The sequence below is a fragment of the Malaclemys terrapin genome, chromosome 2, assembly GCF_027887155.1.
Source record: "Malaclemys terrapin pileata isolate rMalTer1 chromosome 2, rMalTer1.hap1, whole genome shotgun sequence".
Taxonomy (NCBI): domain Eukaryota; kingdom Metazoa; phylum Chordata; order Testudines; family Emydidae; genus Malaclemys; species Malaclemys terrapin.
The window spans coordinates 75,271,758-75,297,205 of NC_071506.1; the positions used below are offsets into that span (position 1 = coordinate 75,271,758).

General features: G+C 45.1%; 1 protein-coding gene across 4 annotated transcripts in view; it reads left to right on the top strand.

The window, feature by feature from the left end:
- Nucleotides 1-25,448, top strand: part of GAREM1 (GRB2 associated regulator of MAPK1 subtype 1) — a 133,766-nt gene that overhangs the window by 102,607 nt on the left and 5,711 nt on the right. For all 4 annotated transcript variants that reach the window (XM_054019550.1, XM_054019549.1, XM_054019552.1 and 1 more), the window contains 2 exons: nt 8,647-9,825; nt 19,981-20,147. In XM_054019550.1, coding sequence (XP_053875525.1) covers nt 8,647-9,825; nt 19,981-20,147 — 1,346 coding nt within the window. The remainder of the gene's footprint in view (nt 1-8,646; nt 9,826-19,980; nt 20,148-25,448) is intronic.

A 25,448-nucleotide genomic window follows, 5' to 3' on the forward strand; every position in this document is an offset into this window, starting at 1 on the left:
TGGCGGGCACGTCGTGCACAGGTCCACCCCCAATAGATCTTCGGGTTCACCAGGACCTCTTACGTAGGATGGCCCGTAATATGGACCTACAGGCGGAGGAGATAGTGGAGGTGCAGGACCCCATTGTAAATATCCTCGCGGCGGATGCCCCATCAAGAGTGGCGTTGCCCCTGATCCGCACGATCCAGGCTAACGCCACTACGATATGGCAAACTCCTGCCTCTATCCCACCCACAGCGAGAGGGGTGGAAAGAAAGTACTTTGTCCCCTCCAAAGACTACGAGTACTTGTATACCCATCCCCAGCCGTGTTCACTGGTGGTGTCATCAGTGAATGCAAGGGAGCGCCACGGTCAACAGGCCGCAGCGCCCAAATCAAAGGAGGCTAAGCGCCTCGATTTGTTTGGCCGTAAAGTTTATTCAGCCGGAGGGCTGCAACTTAGAGCGGCTAACCAGCAGGCGCTCCTGAGCCGCTACAACTTTAATTCCTGGAACTCTATGGGGAAGTTCAAGGAATTGGTTCCCCAAGAGTCCAGGGAGGAGTTTGGGGCCTTGGTAGAGGAGGGTAAGAAGGTGGCTCGGACCTCCTTACAGGCCTCCTTGGACATAGCGGACTCGGCTGCGAGAACCCTGGCTTCAGGTATCGCTATGCGGAGGACCTCCTGGCTCCAAGTTTCGGGTTTGCCCCCTGAGTTGCAACAAACCCTGCAGGATTTGCCCTTTGAAGGACAGGGGTTGTTCTCGGAGAAGACGGACTCTCGCCTGCAGAGCCTCAAGGACTCCAGGACAATCATGCGCTCCCTGGGGATGCATGTTGCGGGTCCTCAGCGCAGGCCATTTAGGCCTCAGCCTCAGCGCTTCTACCCCCCCACACCTCGTCAGAGACAGGACTCTGCCCGGAGGCGGGGGCGAGGCGGTAGAAGAAGGTGGACTGGCCCTCAACCTGGTCAGAACCAAGGGCCACCAAGGCCACCCGCAGGCCCCAGGCAGAACTTTTGAAGGTGCGGTCGAGGACGGCGCCCCAGTCATCCCCCAGGATCCAGCCCCCTCCTTTCGGGATCGCCTCTCCCACTTCCACCGTGTTTGGTCCCTTATAACTTCGGACCGTTGGGTCCTTCGCACGGTGGAGAGGGGATACGCTATCCAGTTTTCTTCAATCCCCCCCTCCCACCCCCTTCCCCGTCCCTCTTCAGGGACCCTTCTCACGAGCAACTTCTTATACAGGAGGTTTCCACGCTCCTTGCTATGGGGGCCATAGAGGAGGTTCCAGTAGAGTTAAGGGGCAGGGGATTTTATTCCCGTTACTTCCTGATCCCCAAGTCCAAAGGAGGTCTGCGACCCATCTTGGACTTGCGCGGACTCAACAAATTCGTAGTAAAGTTGAAGTTCCGCATGGTCTCTTTGGGGGCCATTATCCCTTCCCTCGATCCTGGAGACTGGTTTGCCGCCCTCGACATGAAAGACGCATACTTTCATATTGCAATTTACCCGCCCCACAGACGCTTCCTGCGATTCGTGGTAAGCAAGGTGCACTATCAATTTGCGGTCCTTCCCTTCGGCCTATCCTCGGCCCCAAGAGTGTTCACGAAATGTATGGCTGTCGTGGCAGCGTACCTTCGTCGGCAAGGGATACAGGTGTTCCCGTACCTAGATGACTGGCTGGTACGCGGTCGCACCAAAGAGCAAGTTCGAGCTCACGTCCACATAATAGTGCACACATTCAACGAGTTGGGCATCCTACTCAACAAGGACAAATCCACTCTAGAACCTACCCAGATAATAGAATTCATCGGCGCAGTCCTAGACTCCAGACGTGCACAAGCCATCCTGCCAGACAACTGCTTTTGTACCATCACGAGCCTCATTCAAGGGCTCAGGGCCTTCCCAACTACCACGGTGAGGTCGTGCCTCACCCTGCTGGGCCACATGGCTTCCTGCACGTACGTAACCAGGCATGCTAGACTTCGGCTTCGCCCACTCCAGACCTGGGTGTCATCGATATACTGCCCACATCGGGACAGCCTGAACATGGTGGTCACGGTCCCGAACTCGGTCCTGACCTCCCTCACCTGGTGGCTAGATCACAATGTGGTTTGCGAGGGGATGCCATTTCACGCCCCACAACCCTCTCTGCACCTGGTCACAGACGCTTCATCTCTGGGTTGGGGCGCCCATCTCAACGAACACCATACCCAGGGCCTGTGGACTGCACCCCAGATAGCCCTGCACATCAATGTTCGGGAACTGATGGCGGTGCGCCTGGCGTGCCAGGCATTTCTCAATCTCCTACGTGGCCGTTGTGTGTTAGTTCTCATCGACAACACCACGGCCATGTTTTACATCAACAAGCAAGGAGGAGCACGTTCGTCAATTCTATGCCAAGAGGCCATTCGCCTGTGGGACTTCTGCATCGCCCACTCAATCCATCTCACGGCATCGTTCCTCCCTGGAGTCCAGAACACTTTAGCGGACCGACTCAGCAGGTCCTTTCAGACGCACGAGTGGTCCATCCGTCCGGACATCATACATTCCGTCTTCCAGAAGTGGGGGTTTCCCCAGATAGACCTGTTTGCTTCTCGAGACAACAGGAAATGCCACGTGTTCTGCTCCCTGCAAGGTCGAGCTCCGGGCTCCCTCTCGGATGCGTTTCTCCTTCCCTGGAAAGACCACCTGTTTTATGCCTTCCCTCCGTTTCCTCTGGTCCACAAGGTACTGCTCAAATTGCGCAGAGACCAGGCACAGGTAATTCTGATCGCTCCAGCGTGGCCGAGACAACATTGGTACACCACACTGTTGGAACTCTCGGTTCAGACACCGATCCCGCTTCCATTATGTCCAGATCTCATCTCGCAGGACCACGGCCGGCTGCGTCACCCCGACCTCCAATCACTCCACCTCACGGCGTGGTTGCTCCATGGTTCACCCAGGCAGAGCAACAATGCTCGCACTCGGTCCAACAGATTCTGCTGAGCAGTAGGAAGCCTTCAACACGGACCACATACTTGGCCAAGTGGAAGCGGTTCTCCTGTTGGTGCGAACAACGAGCCACGTCCCCGTTACAGGCACCTATTCCTCTCATATTGGAATATCTCCTCTCCCTAAAACAGCAAGGGTTGGCGATATCTTCAATTAGAGTTCACCTGGCCGCTATATCAGCCTTTCACCCAGGGGAACTCGCGTCCTCGGTATTCTCTAACCCGATGGTTGTTAGATTCCTCAAGGGCTTAGACCGGATGTACCCACAACAACGTCAGCCCGTTCCGACGTGGGACCTCAACCTGGTCCTCTCCAAGCTCACAGGTCCTCCATTCGAGCCACTGGCCACCTGTTCACTTTTGTACCTATCCTGGAAGACAGCCTTCCTCGTAGCCATCACCTCAGCAAGGCGCGTTTCTGAACTCAGGGCGCTTACATCCGAGCCCCCTTACACAGTTTTCCATAAGGATAAAGTGCAGCTTCGTCCACATCCTGCCTTTCTCCCTAAGGTGGTTTCTCCATTTCATATCAACCAGGATATATTTCTCCCGGTCTTTCATCCTAAACCACATGCTACTCGCCAGGATCAACGTTTGCATTCTCTGGACGTACGCAGGGCCCTGGCTTTCTATATTGACCGCACAAGGCACTTTAGAAAGACGACGCAACTCTTCGTTGCAGTGGCCGACCGAATGAAAGGCTCACCGGTCTCCTCACAACGCCTATCCTCCTGGATTACGTCTTGCATCCGGACTTGCTATGACCTGGCAGGTGTCTCAGCACCGCACCTCACCGCTCACTCCACGAGGGCCCAAGCTTCCTCGACGGCTTTCCTGGCGCAAGTTCCAATCCAGGACATTTGTAGAGCTGCGGTTTGGTCATCAGTCCACACATTTACGGCTCACTATGCACTAGTGCAGCAGTCCAGGGACGATGCTGCATTCGGATCAGCGGTTTTGCACACAGCAATGTCTCACTCCGACCCCACCACCTAAGTTGGGCTTGGGAGTCACCTAATGGAATGGATATGAGCAAGCACTCGAAGAAGAAAAGACGGTTACTCACCGTTGTAACTGTTGTTCTTCGAGGTGTGTTGCTCATATCCATTCCAAACCCGCCCCTCTTCCCCACTGTCAGAGTAGCCGGCAAGAAGGAACTGAGGGGGCGCCGGGTCGGCTAGGGTATATATTCAGCGCCATGAAGGCGCCACTCTAGGGGGCTCCACAGCCGACCCGCCGGTGTTGCTAGGGTAGAAAATTCTCCGACGATCGTGCACGCGGCGCGCGCACACCTAATGGAATGGATATGAGCAACACATCTCGAAGAACAACAGTTACAACGGTGAGTAACCATCTTTTCCCTCCAAGCCGCCAGGTAGAGGCAGTGTTGCCAGCTCTTGCAAATTGATTGTGAGTGGTGGGATGTTGGTGCTTGCAGGATAGCTGTCACAATGACATGAGAAACTCCTGTGACGAATGATTTTTCAGGGCTGGGTATGCAGGCAGAGCTCTGTGCAAGAGCTTTAGGGTGAAGGACGCAGACATGCCCTGCCACTGAGCCCTGCCTTCATGTATGGCCCTATAGCTGGGAGAGGGACCCTGGAGGCATGAGGTAGGGGAGAGAGGTGTTGGGGAAATGGCCCTGCTAGGTCCCAAGCAGAGAAATGTGGCTGCTGGGTCAAGACAGTAATAAGAAATGGATGGCAGTTACCTTCTCCTCACCCTAAGTTAGGGAAGTGTAGTTTCCATCTGAGCAGGCGGGGAGAGATGTGCATTTTTGATTACATTAAAGGGTCATTGAAGGTTTACTTTTCTACCTGAAATCATCACACACAAGTTGGCAGAGGAGTAGAAGAAAGTTAAAATAAAGCCAAAAGGTAGACTAAAACCATGTTTTGTTGTTTTTTCCATCCCCCACCCCAGAAAATCAAACTTTTAAAAAAAAAAAATCATAATTTTTGATCACTCAAGGTTGGCAATACTGAATTAGGATGGAGGAGCGAGAAATATCCTAATGAGAACACACATGAGTTAATCTGTGGGCAATAGCCTTGCTGACCTGTAGGCATGAAAGTAAGGAGAGAAATGAGTCACAGTGGGACCTTTAGTCCAGATTGAGACCTCTGCCAAAACACTAATGCTATTAATAAAGGATGTTTAAGCATTGCAGTATGTAGTTGGGTATTGATTGTACTTTGATTATCAGTACTCCTCCTCTAAGATTATTCCTTCTGTCATATCTTGAGTGTTACAGCTTTTAATAGAATCCTAAAGAGTTTTTTAACAGTGTGTCAAACATCGGGGGACTCTTCAGTTAGTTCTGTCTTCACTGGTGAGTACTCTGGGCTATCTAAATTTGCCTTCATGGAGATGCCAGTCTACTGTCTTTTCCTGTTCACATGCAGAGTATAGAAAAAATATCTTATGTAACTTGTTTCATACATAGAGGTCTCTGATATTAAGTGTGCTGCTTTTTTCATCATACTAGCTTTGCTCATTTTGTATGCCATCTTAGTATTTATCTTTATATATGAAGGCAAGCTAGCTCTGTGTCTAATAACACTTAGATAACTAGCTCCACCATGGACGCCCGAGGGATTGACTATGTAAAGTGCTGAGCACCTTCGCTGAGGAAATGGGTGCCCTCAGCCCCGGCAGGATTGGGTCTGTAAGTCAGAGAAGTGATCACGTAAATTGTGCTATTTGTATTGTATATGACAATAAAGAGGGCCATAGAGCAGCACAGACACAGTAGAATTAAGGTTAAGGCATTCTAGTTTTGTGATTATTGATAATGTGAAATTGTTATGAGTAATGAGTTAGTGAGAGTTTAAATTTCTCAGGACATTGCTACAGGGGCAGAATCAAAGTAGTTTAGGTGCCAGGTTTGAGAAATGTAACCTTAAGGATGTGTCATCTTAATTTTTTGGTTCTGTTTTAACACTGTTAGTTTAACATGATTGTAAATTATAGTGTAAATAGGACACACATATGTTGCTAGTTTGTGTCCTGGAACAAACATTTACATCATCTACATTAGAATGTACAGATATATTAACTAACATATTAATGTGTTAAAATAGACTAAAAAATCAAATCTAGACATAATCCAGGAAAAGGAGAGTTAGGGTTTCCTTGATTCTCTTTCCAGAATGTTGGAATTAATATGCACTCAACCCACTGAGATCTGTCTTCAACTTTAACTTCACCTTAATAAGGATTTTTAGGTGGGAGCTAAATCTGTTGTGTGATCTTTCAACTTCTGGTTTTCCTTTTTAAAGATAATTATTTTTGTGGTTCTCTTATGATGGTTTCAGACAACAGCTGATCCGTACTGAATTTGCCATTCAGAATGAAGTTTGCAGAGTTGTATTTTATTCAAGGCCAGTACCAGACTGGAACCCTGGCAATACTTTTCTATTGTTTTAACACTTAGGTCATTAGTAAAATTTAGCTTCATTTCCTAAATCATCACCAGGTGAATTTATGCAGTAAAGCTATAGAACTCTCTGCTAAGAGTCTGGATTGAAAATAAAATAAAATTTGACTTGTCCAATTTATTAATCAGTTCACTATTATTTATTTTAAATGCTGCTTTTCTTTTTCTGTAAGAAAAGAATCTGTCATCACTGATAACTAGCATTCACCTCAACAGACCCATGAACTGCACTCTTCATTGTGAAGCCATGGTGTTAATCACCTTAGAAGCTTAATATCTGGCTAAACGTTTCCTGCTGTTCTGGATTGTTGTAGATCTCTAGGGAACTACAAGTTGTCAAAGCAGCAACTCAGCAATCATAGATTTTATAACACCTCCCTTGCTCTTTTCTTTACTCCCTCTGGTGCCCTTTAAAAAAAAAAAAGTGCAGTAAGAAAATACAGCTACCTCTTAAATTTTGCATTATGTGCCCTACCTCTTCAAAACAATACACATACACTTGCACTTCCATGGAAGTGAATGTTCTTGCAGAAGATGACTCTTTAAGAAAGTCAGTGTGGTATGCACAATGTGTGCTGAGTTTCCTCAACTCCCACCAATTCCACTGAAGTCAAAATGATATCCAGTAACCAAATCCTGAATGTAACTTCCTGTGTACTGGTCTTGAAGAGCAAATTGGAATGAGCTTGATGAAAATGTTATCAGCAGAAGACTGAATGTTTTCCTTTTATATATATCAGTGTTTCTGAATGTTGCCTGACCACTAGCGTAAGTTGTGAATGGGTGTTATGTACAATAAAACCTTGGTAGTTTCCTGGATTAGACTGATTAGTGTTGTTTAGATAATGCAGAACTTGAATAACTTCCTTTCAGGAAACACTGAAGCTGAAATGCTAAGCAGACATGCTGAACATACCAAAGCACTTGTGTTGACTGCACTGTTCATACTTGCTGTGAAAGACTCACAGAAGTCTATCACATTTTCACAAATACGGACAAATTGCAGATCACAACTTCCATGGGGAAGGGCAATTACTTACAGCATTTCTCGTTTATTTAACAGACTGAGACAACAAAATTGGTTAGTAAGCTGTCTTAATAATTTATGTGGCGGCTATTTGCTAACAGTGTCAGATTTTGAAGCATGGAATTGGGGCTTTACTCTGCACATAAACAGGATGTTCTGTGGGTGGAGAAAACAATTTTTATGTAGTTTAAAAAAATCTGCAAATGAAATCCCTGCTCAACATGCCCAGCCGCTAATACTCCGTACTACACTGTACAGCAGGTGCCTGTAACAGGGTGGCAAGGTCTGCCTGAAACACCATACTCTGCATACAGGTGTTGATCTTGCTGAGAAAAGGCGAGCTGAGTTCTGTTACTTAACTGGGGAAAGTGTTTTTTACGACACCCAAATATAAGGCAGATAGGAGTGGCTGTCGAGAGAGAGCGAGAATCTAGAGTTCAGTAGTCTTGAGGTAATAACCGTAGAACAACCAAGCCTGGGCATCTTTTTACCATCTAGTACAATTTCCATAGTAGGAAACATGTGACCATACATTTGTTATATAAACAATCAAATCACAATCTATATTCTTGACCTAGTGCCTCGACCCTAGAGGATGGGGGTTCACTGCCGTGAGGGCCTGGGAAGGGGTTATACCAAGAAGGTATCTTTACTCCTGGATCACAAGGGAGAGGCACAATAAGGGGGCCATCTCTGGTCCTCAAGGAAGGAAGCTGGAGGGAGAGAGAATCTTTTCTCCCTTTTCTTCCGAGACCTCTGCAGGGAAGTGCCATAAAGCAGCAAACAGGAGAGAGAATGGATGCCAAAAAACTAGGGATACTAATATCTCCCAAATATACTTTACTGCTTTTGGATGGCTGCTATTTAAAAGTGAAGAATATTTTATTTGTCCTTCACTAAAAACTAGTCTTTTATAGTCATACTCTTTTTAGCAACTATGTCGGTTCCAGATGACTCTACTTTTTTCTCAAGCAAAACCATAGTAATGTGTGGTGTATATTAGAAATTTTACTTGTACAGATTTTCATGATAAAATTCTTGTTTGACTCTATTAAAGTTATTAAAATAAATTAATTTACAGTTTCTTTCGAGATGTAATCTCCCATCCTACTATCCAATCCCACCTAAATGGACTTCGTATAAATTCAGGTGCTGTCTTCACTGTGCAGGGAGAAATATTTTTATTTGTTTATATTTGTATTGCAGGTGGCTTCGGGTGAATGCAATGAAGACACAGAGGTTTATAATATCACCCTCAGCACTGGGGATGAACTCACTTTAATGGGACAAGCGGAAATCCTTTATGCAAAAACGTCCAAGGAGAAATCACGACTCAACACCATCTTCAAGAAAATTGGGAAACTTAATTCCATCAGCAAGCTAGGCAGAGGCAAAATGCCGTGTCTCATCTGCATGAACCATAGGACCAATGAGAGCATTAGCCTTCCTTTCCAGTGCAAGGGCAGATTTAGCACACGCAGTCCACTGGAGCTACAGATGCAAGAGGGTGAGCACACAATTCGCAATATAGTAGAAAAAACAAGGTTGCCTGTTAATGTAACTGTGCCAAGCCCCACACCAAGAAACCCTTATGACCTGCATTTTATCCGCGAAGGGCATAGATACAAGTTTGTCAACATTCAAACCAAGACTGTGGTGGTTTGTTGTGTGCTGCGTGGTAACAAAGTTATTCCAATGCATTTTCCCTTGCACTTGACTCTTCCAAAGTTTAGCCTCCCAGAAAGTCTTGTGAAGGGGGAGCTGTGGCATGAAACCTTGGTCCAGCACTGGTTTAATATCTGCCAGGAACAGTTTGACATAGATGAATATTCCCGAGCAGTGCGAGATGTGAAAACTGACTGGAATGAAGATTGTAAGAGCCCTAAGAAAAGTCGATGCACTGGGCACAATCATGTGCCCAATTCTCTCAGCTATGCCCGGGATGAACTAACGCAGTCCTTTCACCGGCTCTCAGTTTGCGTTTATGGAAACAACTTGCATGGAAATAGTGAAGTGAACCTTCATGGGTGCAGAGATTTGTGTAGCGAGTGGGCCCTGTTTTCTCATGATGCTCTTCAGTACCAGGACTCTGGTGATAGTAGCAGTGACTACCTTTTTCCTGAAGTTAGTGAAGAATCAATGTTTCTACCTGGAAAACCAGAACTCCCTTATGAAGAACTGTGGCTGGACCAAGAATCTGGGAAGCCCAACGATCAGCCTCTTATTCGCTCACTAAGTGAAAAAACCAAATGTGATAATTACAGAAGTTCTTTCCGTTCAAAGGGCGGTACTGCATCTCTTCCTATACCTGGAACTCTAGCAGCAGCAACAAACTCTTCAGATGTTTCCCTACCTCCACCTCCGGTGCCTCCCAAATCAGAAGCTGTAAGTCAGTGTTACTTATTTTTATTTATTTATTTATTTATTTTTAACTGAGTGTGCACTTGGGGAATCATTAGGGCAAGACCCAGTCTTGAGATGGGGAAAGGAGAAATGTATATTGCAATCTAATCCTTGCCACGTGAAAATCATAACATAGGATTGATTTTAAAACAAATTAACAACTAACATTTAATCCCTACACTTTGGGATGTATATTGCCTTGGTTACTGCTCTTACAAATGAGGATTCGCAGATCCTAAATGAGCCCTTCACTTTTCCAATTATACCTCCCCTTCAATGCCTCACATTTTGCTCAAGCTTTTTGTTGTTGAAGTATATTGGACGTGAACCCATTCAGAATACCTTCACGTCACCCTCGATTCAACTACAGAGATTGCTGCACAGTGATACTTCAGTATTTTCAATGTGTATCTTGAGTTAATAGTTTGTCACAGTGAACAATTCACTTAAATTTGAAAATGATCATAGATTCCTTTCTCCTCCATTATAAACCTGACTGTATTTTGGAGTATACTTAAACCATCCTCCTCAACCCTAGCCTTTACCAAACCAAAACCAATCTTATCCCTGGGTAAATTCCCCCTCTGCCCCTTAGGAAAGTCTGAGGCAAACTGGACAAGGTATTTGTGAGACAGAAGAGTTCAAAAGTCAAGGAGTCCTTTGCTTTTGAGACATTTTTCCTAAATTGATTTGGTCAAAAGTCACATTTCTAAAATAGCTGGCCTAGAAATTCCAAATTTTGCAGTAATAGATTGGTCTTGGTGAAGACAGGTGCCTTGAGCTAATGCTGGATTTTTTAGGGAGAAAGTGTTGATTATTAAAAGAAGCTTACATTTAAAGTTGGAACCCTGCAGAGTTCTTAGCTCATAAGCCTTGATTATTAGTTTTTCACACAGCTTGTTTTTTCTCTGGCAGGGTTCATAATACAAACTCTGTAGTAGTTATTCTGCCTCCTAATACTACCCTGGAATTTGTTTAAAGATACCTCTGCCCCTGGACCTCACACTTAGGGGCTCCCTCAATCTCCTTAAATAGGCTTGGGTGGAGATTATAACCTTGCATGGGTTGCTGTTACTGAGACTTTCTTAAACATTTTTAAAATCAAAGAAACTCTTAGCCAAAAGGGGCTGATTAGGAATTATTACAAAGTTTGTACCTATCCTGGGTGATTCCTGACCGTCTTTCAAGTTTAACTAATGAAGACAATTTTACGGAGTCTAAACACCTTCATAAAACCAAAAAGAACCGAACCCTCTCCCTCTCAACCCCCTCCCAACTATTATTAACCCTTTGCACATACACATCTGTAAATATACTTATCCACTTGCACATAGTGGTGATACGTTATCAACTGTGGGGGCAATGACAGTGCTGGAGAAGTACACATACAGAACTGGAGACCCAGGATGAGGCCCTCCTGAAAATCCGTACCCATTCCACAAGCTGGAACTGCAGCATTATGTAACCCGTAAACAGAACTCCAAGAGCTGTGCTAACAAACAGTTGGAGATGCACAATTACAATGTTTTGACAATGCTATGTGTAATGTCAAAACAAGTGGTCATGTTAACTTCAGCTGCATTCCAAATGGAAGACAAATGAGCTTCCTGGAAAGAACAGAAGTCCATGGGAGCAGGGTAGATTGGGACTTCACTTTCTTATTGAACAGTATACAATTACTCTCAACTTGGTAGTTTATAATGCTAAATAAAAGCACATGAAATACAGAAACCTTAATTCAGTATTGTTCTGGGTTAGTATGACTGAGTTCGGTGAATAGATATTTCCATGAACGATGCCTTTTAAAGTCATCTTGAAAGTATGTCTTGGTGGTGTGTGTTACTTATCAAGGCGTGCGTAATATTTGGCTGAGCAACTTCAGCAATTTTAGTATATTTCTTGCCATGAAATGGAACCAATTTCTGCTAAAGTTATTAATATACATTTTCAGACAGAGTTGGGTGTTTATCTGATGTATGGAATGAATCAGAATCAGTTTTGTGCCTTCCTGGAACAGCTCTAGAAAGAACATCAGTCACCTACTGACTTCATCAGTGGGCTAGGTGAAAAGATGTTTGTTCGGTTTCCATGTGAAGTATTTATAGAGCAAGTAGAACTCAGTAGCTGCTAGTGAACATATGGTTTTGTCATCACTCCCTTAAAATGATATTTCATAGTATGTCTCCATCAAACTTGGCTAATGCTTGTACTTCTGCATACAAAACATTTAAAATATACATTAAAAAGGGGGGGGAAATGGTTTGTGGGACACTTAACTATTTTAGAAGTTTGATCTTTTTTTCTCATCTACAAAATTATCAAAAGATTTTAATCCTATGTGAAAACAATACAATGTATTCTGTAAATATTGTATTAGAAAAATTTTAATAGTGAAAATAAATAGGAAGTCAAGTCACTCCTAAAAGACTTAATGCTGGGTGGATTCGCTGGTGTGTTTATTTTTTTAAGCATGTGCAGCATGGGGTATACTGGAAGAGTCAAGTTCATGTAAACAAAAAACATTGAAAAAATATATTTAGGAAAAGCTGAGGTTTTAAGTGGAGAACCCTGTTTATTTGATTTTTAGCCATGAATTTTTTCTGCTTTTAAAACTGTAGGCGAGATGTATTCTGTATCATGGACACATTTTTCAGAAGCTCCTATGTCACTTAGCTGCTTCTGAAAATTTTACCCCACATGGTTACAATGGCAGAAGGCTGTGACTCTGGCAGACCAAGTGCCAAGGCCCTAGGTCTCACCTGAACAATGACACACACATAGCTGGAACCATCTGGTTCACCCGTGCCTTAGTAGTGTAAAAATAGGTATTAGAATTAAAGAATGTGTTTAGACTTTATGGAATGCTTGTAAGTCACTGCATGCATTAATCTCACTTATAATTTCTGTATCCAATGTTATAAGTAATATCACAGCAAAATGATCAAGTATTATTACTTTATCAACTACAATTGGTTAATAACATAATAAAAGCATCCTTATTCAGGAATCGTCAATGGACTCCAAAATGTCTACAGCATGGGACCTGGAGTGTAGAGGGTGGAGGATCTGAAATAGTGATTCCCAAAGACTCTTCAAGCTATTTTGTCTAACCCTGGCAAAGCAAACATATGCAACTAACTAATTTGACCAGGTCTGTTGACCAATAGCTAAAAGATCATCCATTTTTAGAAATGAAAGAATAAAAAACGGTTACCTACCTCTAACTGTTGTTCTTCTAGATATGATGCAGACATGTACCCCAGGCACTGGAACCGGAGAACTTTTGCCTCGCAGTGCCCGTAGGGGCAACTGCGCTCACGCTCTGAGGCCTTAGTCCCTTCCTTGGTCATATAAAGGTGCCACTGTTCTGACCCCTTCAGTTCCTTCACACCAAATGTTAGAAGTTCAGACTCTGATGCAGAGGGGATGGCGGGTGGTGTGGAATGCACATCTGCATCGTGTCTTGAACAGCAGCAGTTACTGGTGGCTAACCATTTCTTCTTCTTCGAGTAGATACAGCCACATATTTTATGTAGGTGACTTGAAAGCAGTATTTGCAGGAGGTGTCTATTTTAGGAAGGACTACAGTGTTGCCTTCCCAAAGTTTGCATCTGATCTGGACACAATGCTGTAATGACACAATGGTTTGCAGAATTATGCTCAAAGGATCAACTGGCTTCCCTGCAAATGTCCAATATAGGAGTATCATTTAGATATGCCATTGACGTCGCCTGAGCTCTTGTGGAATGAGCTCATACCGTTTGTGGACTACTTCATATCTGTTGTGATATAGGAAGTTATCCCACCTGGAGATTGACTGTGGAGAGACTGCTTCATTTGGTCCTCATATAAAACAAACAGACGCAGTGAAGAACAGAGAGGTTTAGTTCTGTCCAGATAAAATACTAGACATCGCCTGACTTACAAAATGTGGAGACGGTGCTCCTCTTGCCTTGAATGCATCTTGAGAGAGAACACTGGTAAATATATAACTTGGTTCAAATGAAACTGGGAAACTACCTTAGATAAAAACTTAAGGTGCAGCCAGAGGGTCACTTTATCTTTGGAAAATCAATGTAAGGAGGCTCTGCCATCAAAGCCTGCAACTCGCACACTCTCCTGGCAGTTATTATCACCACAAGGAAGGCCATTTGCTGACATAGAAGGGAGAAAGAAGTTGCCAAAGGCTTGAATGCAGGTCCCATAAGAGCTGCTAAAACAGTTTTAAGGTCCCACAAAGTAACCAGCTCTGTAACCGATGAGTGGAGATGAATGACTCCTTTCAAGAACCTCACTCCCATGGGGTTTGAAAGCACCCACTTCCCATGGATAAGTGGATGAAATTCCAAAATTGCTGCCAGGTAGACTTTCAATGAACTCAGCATGAGGCCAGAAGATTGAAGGTGTATCAGATACTCCAAGATGTCCTGGATACAAGCCCGTGTTGGTTGCACTCCCCCAGCTATCGCCCATACTGTGAACTGCTTCTACTTGGCCACATAGGCTGCCTTGGTGGAGGGCTTCCTACTGTTAAGCAAAACTTGCCAGGTCCTCTCTTCCTCATCTAACCATGCAGCATCCACACTGTGAGATGCAGGGATGTTGGAAGCAAAACCTGACCGTGATGCAAATCAGGAGGTCAGGGTGAAGAGGAAGGAATACGGGAGGCCGGATCAGTAGCGTGAAGAGGTCAGAAAACCAACGTTCTCTCGGCCACATTGGAGCAATAACCATGACACAGTCCATGATCGGAAGAGGGGAAAAGGCATACAAGAGTGCTGTTTCCCAGCTCAAGTGAAAAGCGTTGGCCAAGGAGGCTAGACTGAGACCCGCAACAGCTGGCATTTCTTCTTTTTGCTCGTAGCACACAGGTTGATTGTCAGGATGCCCCAAACTGCAAAGATGGACCACAGGATGCTGGGCTGAAGAAAGGAGAAATTCCTGCCGAGGTGATCCAGCAGGTGATTGTAGATCCTGTGCAAGTGATCAGCCATGAGGGAAAGGTTCCCCTGATGCAAAACTGCCAGAACCTGATTGCCTCCTGACGAAGCATGTTGGAGTGTGCTTCCCCTGCCTGTTCACATAATACATTGCGGTGATATTGTTGGTGAGTATGAGAACTGCTAAAGCCTTGATGTGATTTTGAACGGTCTGAAAAGCATTGTAGATGGCATGAAGCTCCAGGACACTGATCGGTAGAGAAGCTTCCTGTTCTGACCACAGACCTTCAACCTTCTGTGACTCCAGATGCACTGCCCAACCTATTAAGGAGACATCAATGACAATAGTTCTGGTCGGTGGCGACTGAGCAGAGGGCTTGCCCTGGCACACGTTGTCCTGAACCATCCAGCCCTGTAAGAAATTCAGGATTGGCAGAGGAAGATAGACCGGTCTATACAGGGGATGATGGTGCAGACGATAGAGCGACTTCAGCCACGTTTGAAGAGGAAAAAGGTGTAGCCTGGCATATTGGATTACCTGTGTGCATGCAGCCATATGACCTAATAACCTCGGGCACACCCAGTCTGTGCTTGAGTATCTCTGTCCCAACATACAGCAAATCTCCTGAATTGTTCAATTGTCAGCAACGCACTTGAATTTGTAGAGCGGAATTTGTAAGCGGTCTTGTTGTGGTTTCTGACCACATATAGGGACATCTCCTCAGGGCTGAAATATATACTCCCAAAGCACGCAGAGTCGTTCTGGAGTCTTTAAACAATTGCATGGTTTCCTTGTTCTTTTCTGAAAACCAAACCCATCCATCAAATGGTAAACCCTCAATGGTCTGTTGCACATTGGATGCAACGCCTGAGTTCTGTAGCCATAAGACCCTCTTGATGGTTGCAGCCGATGCCATAATCCTGGCCAAGGCATCCACTGTGGTGGCCAAAACTTCATTGCAGGCAATCCTGGACAAACAGCCTGCTGAAATGAATGCTCTGAATTCTTCCCTGGAGGCTTCTGGAAACTTGTCCATGAACTTAGACATGACCATGAATTGACAAAGTCATGTTTGGAGAGCAATGCTTGTTGGTTTGTGGTGCACATCTGCAAGGAAGAGACAGTATAAATCTTTCTCCCCATCAAGTTTCTCCTCTTGGACTCTGTCTTTGGTTGTAGATGTATACCTTTCCAGCTGAGCCCTGTCGTTTGCTGCAGTCTCCACCTGAGAGTAAGGGGCCCGGTGGGAATAGAAACCATCAAACTCTTGTGTGGGAATGAATATCATTTCTCCAAATGCTTTGCTGTAGAGGAAAAAAAGTAGGAGTCTATCAGAAGGCCTTTTCAGGCTCCAGGGCAGCCTTATCTATTCAGACGGCTACTCTCCCTGGAGCTGATGCTTGGAGAATATCCAGGAACTTATGCATATTCTCCTGGAGGAATTCTGACTGGATACCCAATGTAGCAGCCATGCGCTTCAGGAGGTCCTGATATACCTTGAAGTCCTCAGGCACCAAGGGAGAGGAAGATTCCAGCATGATACAAGGAGGCAGTTTGTGTCAACAAGGGATCCTGTTTTATTCCACAGGATCTGGACAGAAGAGTCCCGTAGGAGCACAGGGAACAGACTGGTGATCTTGCTCTGAAACTGGTCAAAGAGCAGGACCTCAGGGACCAAGGAGCGTCCCACGGATTCCAAGGAGGCCACAGGACACACAGATAAGGCATTGGTGGCCAGTAGGTCCTGGTCCCAGAGCCTCTGTCCTGACTGCAGGACAGATGCCGATCACCCATGGATCACTATCAGTGCTGAGATCTTTGGCGAGGAAGGGGAGGATGTCCCCAGTCTGGATCATGAAGAATCCCAAAGGTTCTGCGGTGACAGTGGGGGGAGCCAGACCTGATAGAACAAACTGTTACCCACACAAAATTCTCTGTTTTATATTTATATATAATATATATATATATATATATATATATATATATATATATACACAAACACTCTCTCTCTCTCTCTCTCCCCAGTTCCTAGGGCTCAGGCGTAACCCCGTCAATTTAAGTACCCACACTTACTCAATTCCTAGGGCTCAGGGTGTAATTTTCTGTGGGTTTGCAGGACCTTTTTCCAGTGGAAGAGCTTTACACAGTAATATTCTTATCCTCTATTTACTGACAAATTGCCAAGCAGAATACACATGCTAAGCCTATGCTGTGCTCACCAATGCTGGCGAACTTTCCCTGTTGGCTAGGCAAGGTCAGTCTCATCTGGATTCTGGTCACGGTCATGCAGAGGATTTTGAACCGCTCTGATCTTAGGCTGTGTCTTGGAGGTGAGTTCTTCCAGGTCTTTCCTTCTTATTATTCTTCTGTTTCTTCTCTGCTGGTCTCCTTCTTGGACTCCAGTTTATATAGTGAAAATTGAGTCCTGCTTAGCTATACCATAACCAATTATTTTACTAAAATTTTACTAACCAATCCTAACAACGTTCTCTACCCAATTATACCTCACCAACATACTCAATTTACACCTAGCAAAATTATGTAACAGACAGAAACAATCAAAAAACCATACAGAGATCATACAGACAAACAATAGGGAAATGGGGACCACAACTATTGATAAGTGATTTCTTGCCAGACAGAATGCTATCAAACTAAGTTTTCTTTAACTATCTTAAGATGCGTTTCTTTATCTGGTGATGGTGGGTGCTATTAGGACAGGGTCTCCGTCTTAACAGCCTGATATTACATTGTTTTAATGTAATTGAGATGGAATGTGAGGATGTGACTTCCTGTATCCTGTGACCTTATCCTGAATTAAACACAGGATGACAAGGTGATAGGTAGTAAGTGTAATTAATTGTGCCAATATCTCCTACTCTTTCAAGTAAAAAAAAAATCATAACTCCTTGCTTGCTCCATGCATACAATGAGCTGCCCTGAACGGTCTCTCTCTGACCCTAAGGGCATGTTGCAGAGCACTCCATATTCCTTTGCTTAGTCTGGCTTTGTTTTTTTAAGTCCCTAGGCATTCTTGGGGGGCACAGCACTAAAATGGTTCAAGAATTTTATGCCTGAATTCAATAACAAACATAAGTAAAATTGATTCCAGTCTTTTAGCGAGAGAGCAAATAGGAGCCCTTAGAGCCAGATTTATTTCAGCATTTTGTGCTGTTGGGCATTTCCTGTAATTTTAACTTGCTCTGGTTTGAGAAAGGAATGTACTGAAATGTCCCTGTCCCTGATTTCCTTTTTAACATAAGTATTAAAGGGGTTATTGCAATTGGGGAAGCATTGAAGTAAATTGCAAAAGTTTCCACATTTATTTTTTTAAAATAAATTAGATCACTTTAAAGGCTAATTGCATGTTGCAGTGTTGCCAAGCTGTTAGTTCTGCAGCTATACAATTTCCACCTAAAGTGAGAATTTCCTTTGCTCCATTACATATTTAGCATAAGGCTGGATGCAGTATATGAAGGGCCTGATTGTTACCTGTGGTGGGGATCATTACAAATATGTATGAGTAACTTTTACTCTGAATAAATTTATTCGGTGCAACTAGTCATGTGAGTAAAATTACTCTCCTTCAAAAGGGTTTGAGTCAGGTCCTTGGCCTCTTGGTCCATTCTATGAGGAAAGTTCCTGTGGGTTCTTCTAACTAGATGTGGGCCCAAACTGAAACTTTGATAAAGGAAGAATAATTACAATAATGCACCTGTAGTCAAGTATTATGAAAACTGCTCTGATTATGACAATTGGGCCACTGCCTTGACTATAGCTGTGATATAAGTGTAAGCTGAAAACATGGTGGGAGATGGAAATCCAACCTAACAGAATGAGTTTGTATTTTAGCAGGTTCCTTTGCCCTCATACTTTAACCCATTCGCGTTGCATATGTTGCTGGCGGTCTTGCTCGCTGAATTTCTCTCTCTCTTTTCTCTCCCCTCCTCCCCCCAAACACTGGAGTATATCTAACTCCCTTTTTGAGCTTGGAGGCTTGAGTCCATTTTTACTTTACACTACAACAGAAGGAAAAATAATTAAGACCATTTGCTAATTTACATGTAATGTGGTGTAATGGGTCACTATTAGAGGTTACACTTATTCTTTCAGTGCTTGGCTTCTAAAGTACATCTGGATTTCCGCAGAGCTAAAATCAAGAACTCACTGTCAGACCTAACCTATAATATACTTGTAAAGATGTGTATTGTTGTGATAAATCTAAACCCTCTTTCAGCAGAATTAATGAAGACTGAGAACAAGAGTGTATTAAGTTCAGTTGCCTTGTCAATTCCCCTGAGCTTCTATGGCAGATCTGGTAGTAGAAGTAGAAATAGACTTCCTAAATTGTAGGTCAGCCTAACTGAAGGTGTTTGTACTTTAGTGGTTAAGGATGGCAGGGAAGGCAGGACTGGTTACAATGCGCCCTCTGCTGGCTGGCACAAAGAACTTACACATATTTTCCATCGAAACCACTAGAGCAAGAATGAAAGACAGCAGCAAAAAGTGAAAATGGCAACCAGAATAAAAAGTCAGATATCCCAACTAGTCTGTTTCAGTTCTGCAGTGCTACTGCATCTGCTCTGGAGTGTTATCAAATGTATCCTGTGGTACATATGGCATACATTAGCAGAAGTGTATCTGAGTGATAGAAGGTGGGAACTAGCTCAACGTGTGGTGGCTTTTTCAGTACTAATTCTAAACTATGTCATGAAGCATTGAAACCTATTTAGATAGTGTCACTTCCTATCTTAAGCGGGATCGCTACAACTAACTAAACTGCATTAGCAAACAGATTTTTTCAAATGGCTCATTCCCCTACAGTACCTGAAATGGTCAGTGTAACCTTCTACACCGCTTAAAGTTTCCTTTAAACAATTCCAATCTTCATTCTTTTGAATGAACAGATGTAAAACTAGTGAATAAAAGTACATAAAAACATGCACTAGTAACTTTACTTTGCCAGTAATAAGACCTCCTGGTTGCAAACTTTTTGTAAGCTTTTGTCTCCTCTGGCGGGTACTTAAGACAGACATATATTTGGCGATAAAGTATTGTTTACCACTAGCATTTTCTTCTCCTTCCTTTTTATTATTTCCTTCCAAGGTAGAAACCTGAACTGACAGGTTCCATCTGGTGGAGACTGTTGTTACTTGGGTTCTCAAGCTATTTGCTAAATGTTCTTTTCTAACATAGGTAAGAGAGGAATGCAGGCTCCTCAACGCTCCACCTGTTCCACCACGAAGTTCAAAGCCCTCGTCCACCAGTCCTTCCATTCCTCCTCGCACAATCAAACCAGCACGGCAACAGACTCGTTCTCCTAGCCCTACGCTGTCTTACTATTCTTCAGGATTGCACAACATGTATGTATTTGAGCTATGAAATCCTAATATTTCCCTCTATAGGGAAATACTGTTTGTCCGTGAATTTTTACATTTTTAACTATTCTGAAACTAGCCCGATCAATGTTTTTTTTTTAAAGTTTTCTGTTAACATATGATGCATGTTGGTGTCACTGCTTCCTGTTAGGGGTTAACTTGGTGAAGTAGCTCTTTTTTAAAATACTCAAGGCAAAGCAAACTCACATAAGCAATTAATTTAATTATACATGAAAAGTATTACTTAATACTTGCATATATTATCATAGGTGTGCAGAGTACAAGATAGAAAATCTATCCTAAATTTCAAGGGAAATCATATACAATTCTGTATAACACTTAATTTAAAACAATCTATGAAGAGAATGTTAACACCGGGGAGTAAACATGCAAGCCCAAAAATACTTAGCTTGTATGTGCAACCTTAACTCTGTGCAAAATCTTATTAAATATCCTAGCAACATTTTTGTCATCACCCATGCTTTGTACATTGCTCTTAAACATTTGTATTAAAGTTATATTTATTTAGATGCAGGTATCAAGTATCGGGGGTAGCCGTGTTAGTCTGTATCTACAAAAACAACAAGGAGTCCAGTGACACCTTAAAGACTAACCGATTTATTTGAGCATAAGCTTTCATGGGTAAAAAACCCACTTCAGAAGGGTTTGACAATAAACCCAATTCAGAAGTGGGGTTTTTTACCCACGAAAGCTTATACCCAAATAAATCGGTTAGTCTTTAAGGTGCGACCGGACTCCTTAGAGGCAGGTAGTAAACTATGAAGCTAATTTATGTTGGAATTACCATGCTAACTCAGACCAGTGGGGCGGTCCTACCGTGTAGTAGGGAAGCGTGTAGTAGGCAGATTATGGAATCGCCTGCCTATTGGGAAAGCTGGTTTCCTAGACTTCCCTTGTAAGAGGTCAGCATATGCCTTGAAGCATGAAGGTTTATGTACCTGTTCAACGTAACTGAATGTTCTCACTGTTCATATAAACGTCTAGTGATCTCTTCCTAAGCCCTACTAGATCCCTGCCTCCTTTAAGTCCTGTGGCACTGAGTTCCAGTAGGGTTGTTTCTGGCGAATGGGAGGGGGTGTCAATAAACCTCTTCAAAAGTATTTCCTTGTATTGATCGTTATTGTTTACATTTTTTTAAAAGATGTCATTAAATAGTTCCTTGTTCTTGTATTGTGGCAGAAGATAAACAGGAACAACCAATTTATTTTCTCTGTCCTGTTCATTTTGTACACCACTATGATGTCCTCTCTTACCAATTACCCTCGTAAACTAGACGAGCCTCAAGTTGGATTCTCAAGTCTGCCAAGGCCACTTTGCGCAGCCTAAGTGGCACCAAATGCCCATAAAGTAGTAGGATATGAACAATGGAGAATGACCTTCATGTGCAGGGGTGCTCTTTTCTGTCATAAACCTGCCACGTACACTAGCTGCCTCCCCCTTATGCGTAGTACACAGAGAAGGGTGGTGGAGGGTGTCGGAGGCAGAATAGGGAGAGGGAGGAGATGCACTGGGGAGGAGCTCCGCTATGTCTGATCCTCCACTGGTGTAAGTTAGGGCTGCCCCTATGCAGCTATACCGTGTCCTGGGGTGGCATGGTTCTGAATCAGTGAGCACAGCTGGCTCTCTGCTGCCCCTCTCTGCACTCTGTCTTAGCACACAGTGTCATTATAGAATACCATAGTATTTGCACTGTTTTCCATCTCATTCCTTATACAGACTAACTTTTCTTTTTTCTTTTTGACCACTGCTGCACACTGAGCAGAGGTTTCCATTGAACTGTCACACAGAGATGCCCATGTATCTTTCCTGAGTTATCCATTGTTGGGTTGTTGAGCTTTGTCTACACAGAATTCCCCTGCCTGTGTATACATACTCGTGCTAGCTCTCATCAAGCTGAGTCCAGTGGGTATGTACTTGGCCATGCCTCGGCTGCCACTACCCTTGCTACCGCGGCTACGTTGCTATTTATGCTTGCACTAGCTCGATGAGAGTTAGGGCGAGTCTGTACATGAGCAGGGGAATCACATCCCTAGCTTGCAGTGTAGAGATAGCCTAAGGGCATGGCTACACTTGCAGATGTAGAGCGCTGTGAGTTAAACCAGCCCTCGGAGACCACAGAAGGGAAAGTGCTGTCAGTGTGTGTTCACACTGACAGCTGCAAGCGCACTGGCGTGGCCACATTTGCAGCACTTGCTCTGGCATTGGGAGTGATGCATTATGGGCAGCTATCCCACAGAGCACCTCTTCCCATTCTGGCACTGTGGCTTGTGGGAAGGGGGAGGGAAGCTGCGGGACATTCTGGGTTCTGTCCCACTGCCCCATGATGCATCGCTTCGCATCCCAGCAATCCCTGTGCTTCCGTCCACATTTGGCGCCATCTTTCAACGTTTTTTGTACTGCACGCTCTGTCTTCCCTTTCGATCTGTGGGAATGGATCCCAAACTGCTGAGGAATATGCTGATGGGTCTCGCCAGCACGTCACGAATTGCAGTCGAGTTACTCCTTAAGCTACAAACTGACAGTGAGGAGTCTGAGGATGATGTCAACTTGCATAACGCATACGACACGAGATTGCTTGTGGCATTCACAGACATGCTCACCACCATGGAACGCCACTTTTGGGCTTGGGAAACAAGCACTGAGCGGTGGGATCACATAGTCATGCAAGTCTGGGATGATGAGCAGTGGCTGCAGAACTTTCAGATGAGAAAAGCCACTTTAATGAGACTGTGTGATGAGTTCGCCCTCACCCTGCAGCGCAAGGCCACAAGATTGAGAGCTGCCCTGCTGGTGGAGAAGCAGGTGGCTATTGCAATCTGGAAGCTGACAACTCCAGACAGCTACCGATCGGTCACTAACCAGTTTGGAGTTTGAAAGTTGACCTGTTGGAATCGTGTTGATGCAAGTTTGCAGAGCCATTAATCGCATCCTGCTCAGAAGAACTGTGACTCTGGGTAACGTGCATGACATTGTGGATGGCTTTGCACAAATGGGTTTCCCTAACTGCAAAGGGGCGATAGATGGGACGCATATTCCAATTCTGGCACCAGCCCACCTAGCCTCCAAGTACGTTAATCAGAAGGGGTATTTCGCTATGGTTCTCCAGGCGCTTGTGGATCACCATGGGCATTTCATTGACATTAATGCAGGCTGGTCTGGAAAAGTGCATGACGCATGCATCTTTCAGAATACAGGCCTGTTCAGGAAGCTGCAAGCCGGGACTTTCTTCCCAGACCAGAAGATCACCGTAGGGGAAGTCGAAATGTCTATTGTAATCCTTGGAGACCCTGCTTACCCTTTAATACCGTGGCTCATGAAACCCTACACAACCCTTTAATGCAATAAAAAAGAATGTTTTCAAAGCCAAAAAATTCATTTATTTAAAAGAAATTTCATTTATTGAAAAGAAACACAACTGCTTGGGAAACGGAAAGTGCATGACACATCTGCTGTGTGGAACAAGGGAGGGAGGTGGGGAACGGGACAATCAAAGATTTGTGTATGTCCTGTTATCATACTCAGCTTCCTGTCTGGAGTGCCGTGCAATGAATGCTGCACTTCAGGCCGGCTAAAATGCATGGTGACGGGGGTTGAGTGCAGTGGGTAAGGGTCGTAGTTTGCAGGGCTGGGTGGTGAAGCTACAGGTGTTGGAGGCAGCTGGTGGCGATAAGAACCCAGATGTGGGGGGAAGTGGGTTGGCGGTCACATGGGGGCACGAGAGAGTTTTGAGACAAGGGCTGCGGGGTGGGGGGGTGCGGAAGTGCTCCGCCTGCATTGCTACGAACGCTTGTATTGAGTCTGCTTGATACTCCATTATGCTTAGCAGCCACTCCGTGCTTTGATGCCGGCGATCTGCATTCTGCTGGCGGACCCTCCTTTCACTCTCCCGCCACTCATGCACTTTTTGATTTTCATTAAGGGACTGTTGCGTGACTTCATGCAGCATGTCTTCTTTGCTTTTTCTCGTCCGCTTCCTGATTCTTTGGAGTCTTTCGGATGTTGATAACAAGGACGGCTGGGATTTCAAGGTTGCATCTGTAAAGCTAAAATGCAACACTTAACAGAGGCAGCATTGTTCATGCCAGACAGAGCAATGACTTGGCTGTACTTAAAGACAAGCACAGTGTACACACAATAGCAGAAATTGCCCGTCCCAAAGCAAACGCACATAACCCACAGGAGCCCCAAAATGGTGAGTAAGCACGGGGGCAAGGGGGACTGATTGTTTCACGGCCGTACTGTCCTGTGGAGTTTTTTCCCTCGGGAGAGCCAACAACTGCAGGGGCCCCTATACTGAACACTGTCCCCACATTTTCCACAGGAGTTCGTCCTGGAAGATATCTCTCTGCTGAGGGTGATCTGGGAAGCAAGGGAAGGGCTTCTACTACAATGCAGCTTCTGCCCTGGCCCATATGCAGCTTGCCTGTGTGCAGCAATGGTCCCCCCACCCCTCACGGCACAGTGGTGCAGACATGTTAGCCTTACTGGGACAAGGAGCACAGTAGCTCTGCCAAGGAACCTGCGCAAGTGGATTGTCCAGCTTCTGCATGAGACCTTTGAGGAGATCACTGAGGCAGATTACCACAATGTGAGAGGGCACATCAATGCCCTATTCCGCATCTAGGCATGCATGCAGCCCTAACCCTCCTTGCCCCAAGAGCCCACACCAAACAACTTCCTTCCCAAAATAAAAGCTGCTTACCGGGCACCTCCTCTGGTGTTTGTCCTTCCCCAAGCACTTTCTGCTGCGACTGGTTACCTTCCTCCTGGCTTGAAAACGGCTCCTGGCTGCATGCATCTAGGGATGCCGGGCTGTCTCCCTCTTCCTCAGCACCCTCGCTCCCGCTTTCCTCTTCCTCCTCCTCCTCCTCCTGCCTTGTTGAACTGGGCTCTGAAGTGTCCATGGTGGTCTTCGGAGTGGAGGTGGGGTCACCCCCAAGTATCGTGTCCAGCTCTTTGTAGAAACGCCAGGTCGTGGGGGAAGCACCGGAGCAGCTGTTTGTCTCGCGTGGTTTGCGATAGGCATTCCACAGTTCCTTCACTTTAACCCAACATTGCACCACATCCCGGTCATGGCCACTGTCCATCATGGAGGGCCGGCTCTAGTTTTTTTGCTGCCCCAAGCAGCAAAAAAAAGCGCGCCCCCCCCCGCTGAGCGCCGCGCCGCCCCCCCCCCCCAGCCGAGCGCCACGCCGCCCCCTCGCCGAGCGCCACTGGAACCCCCCCCCCAGACCCTTCCTCCCCCCCCCCTCGGCACCAAGTGTC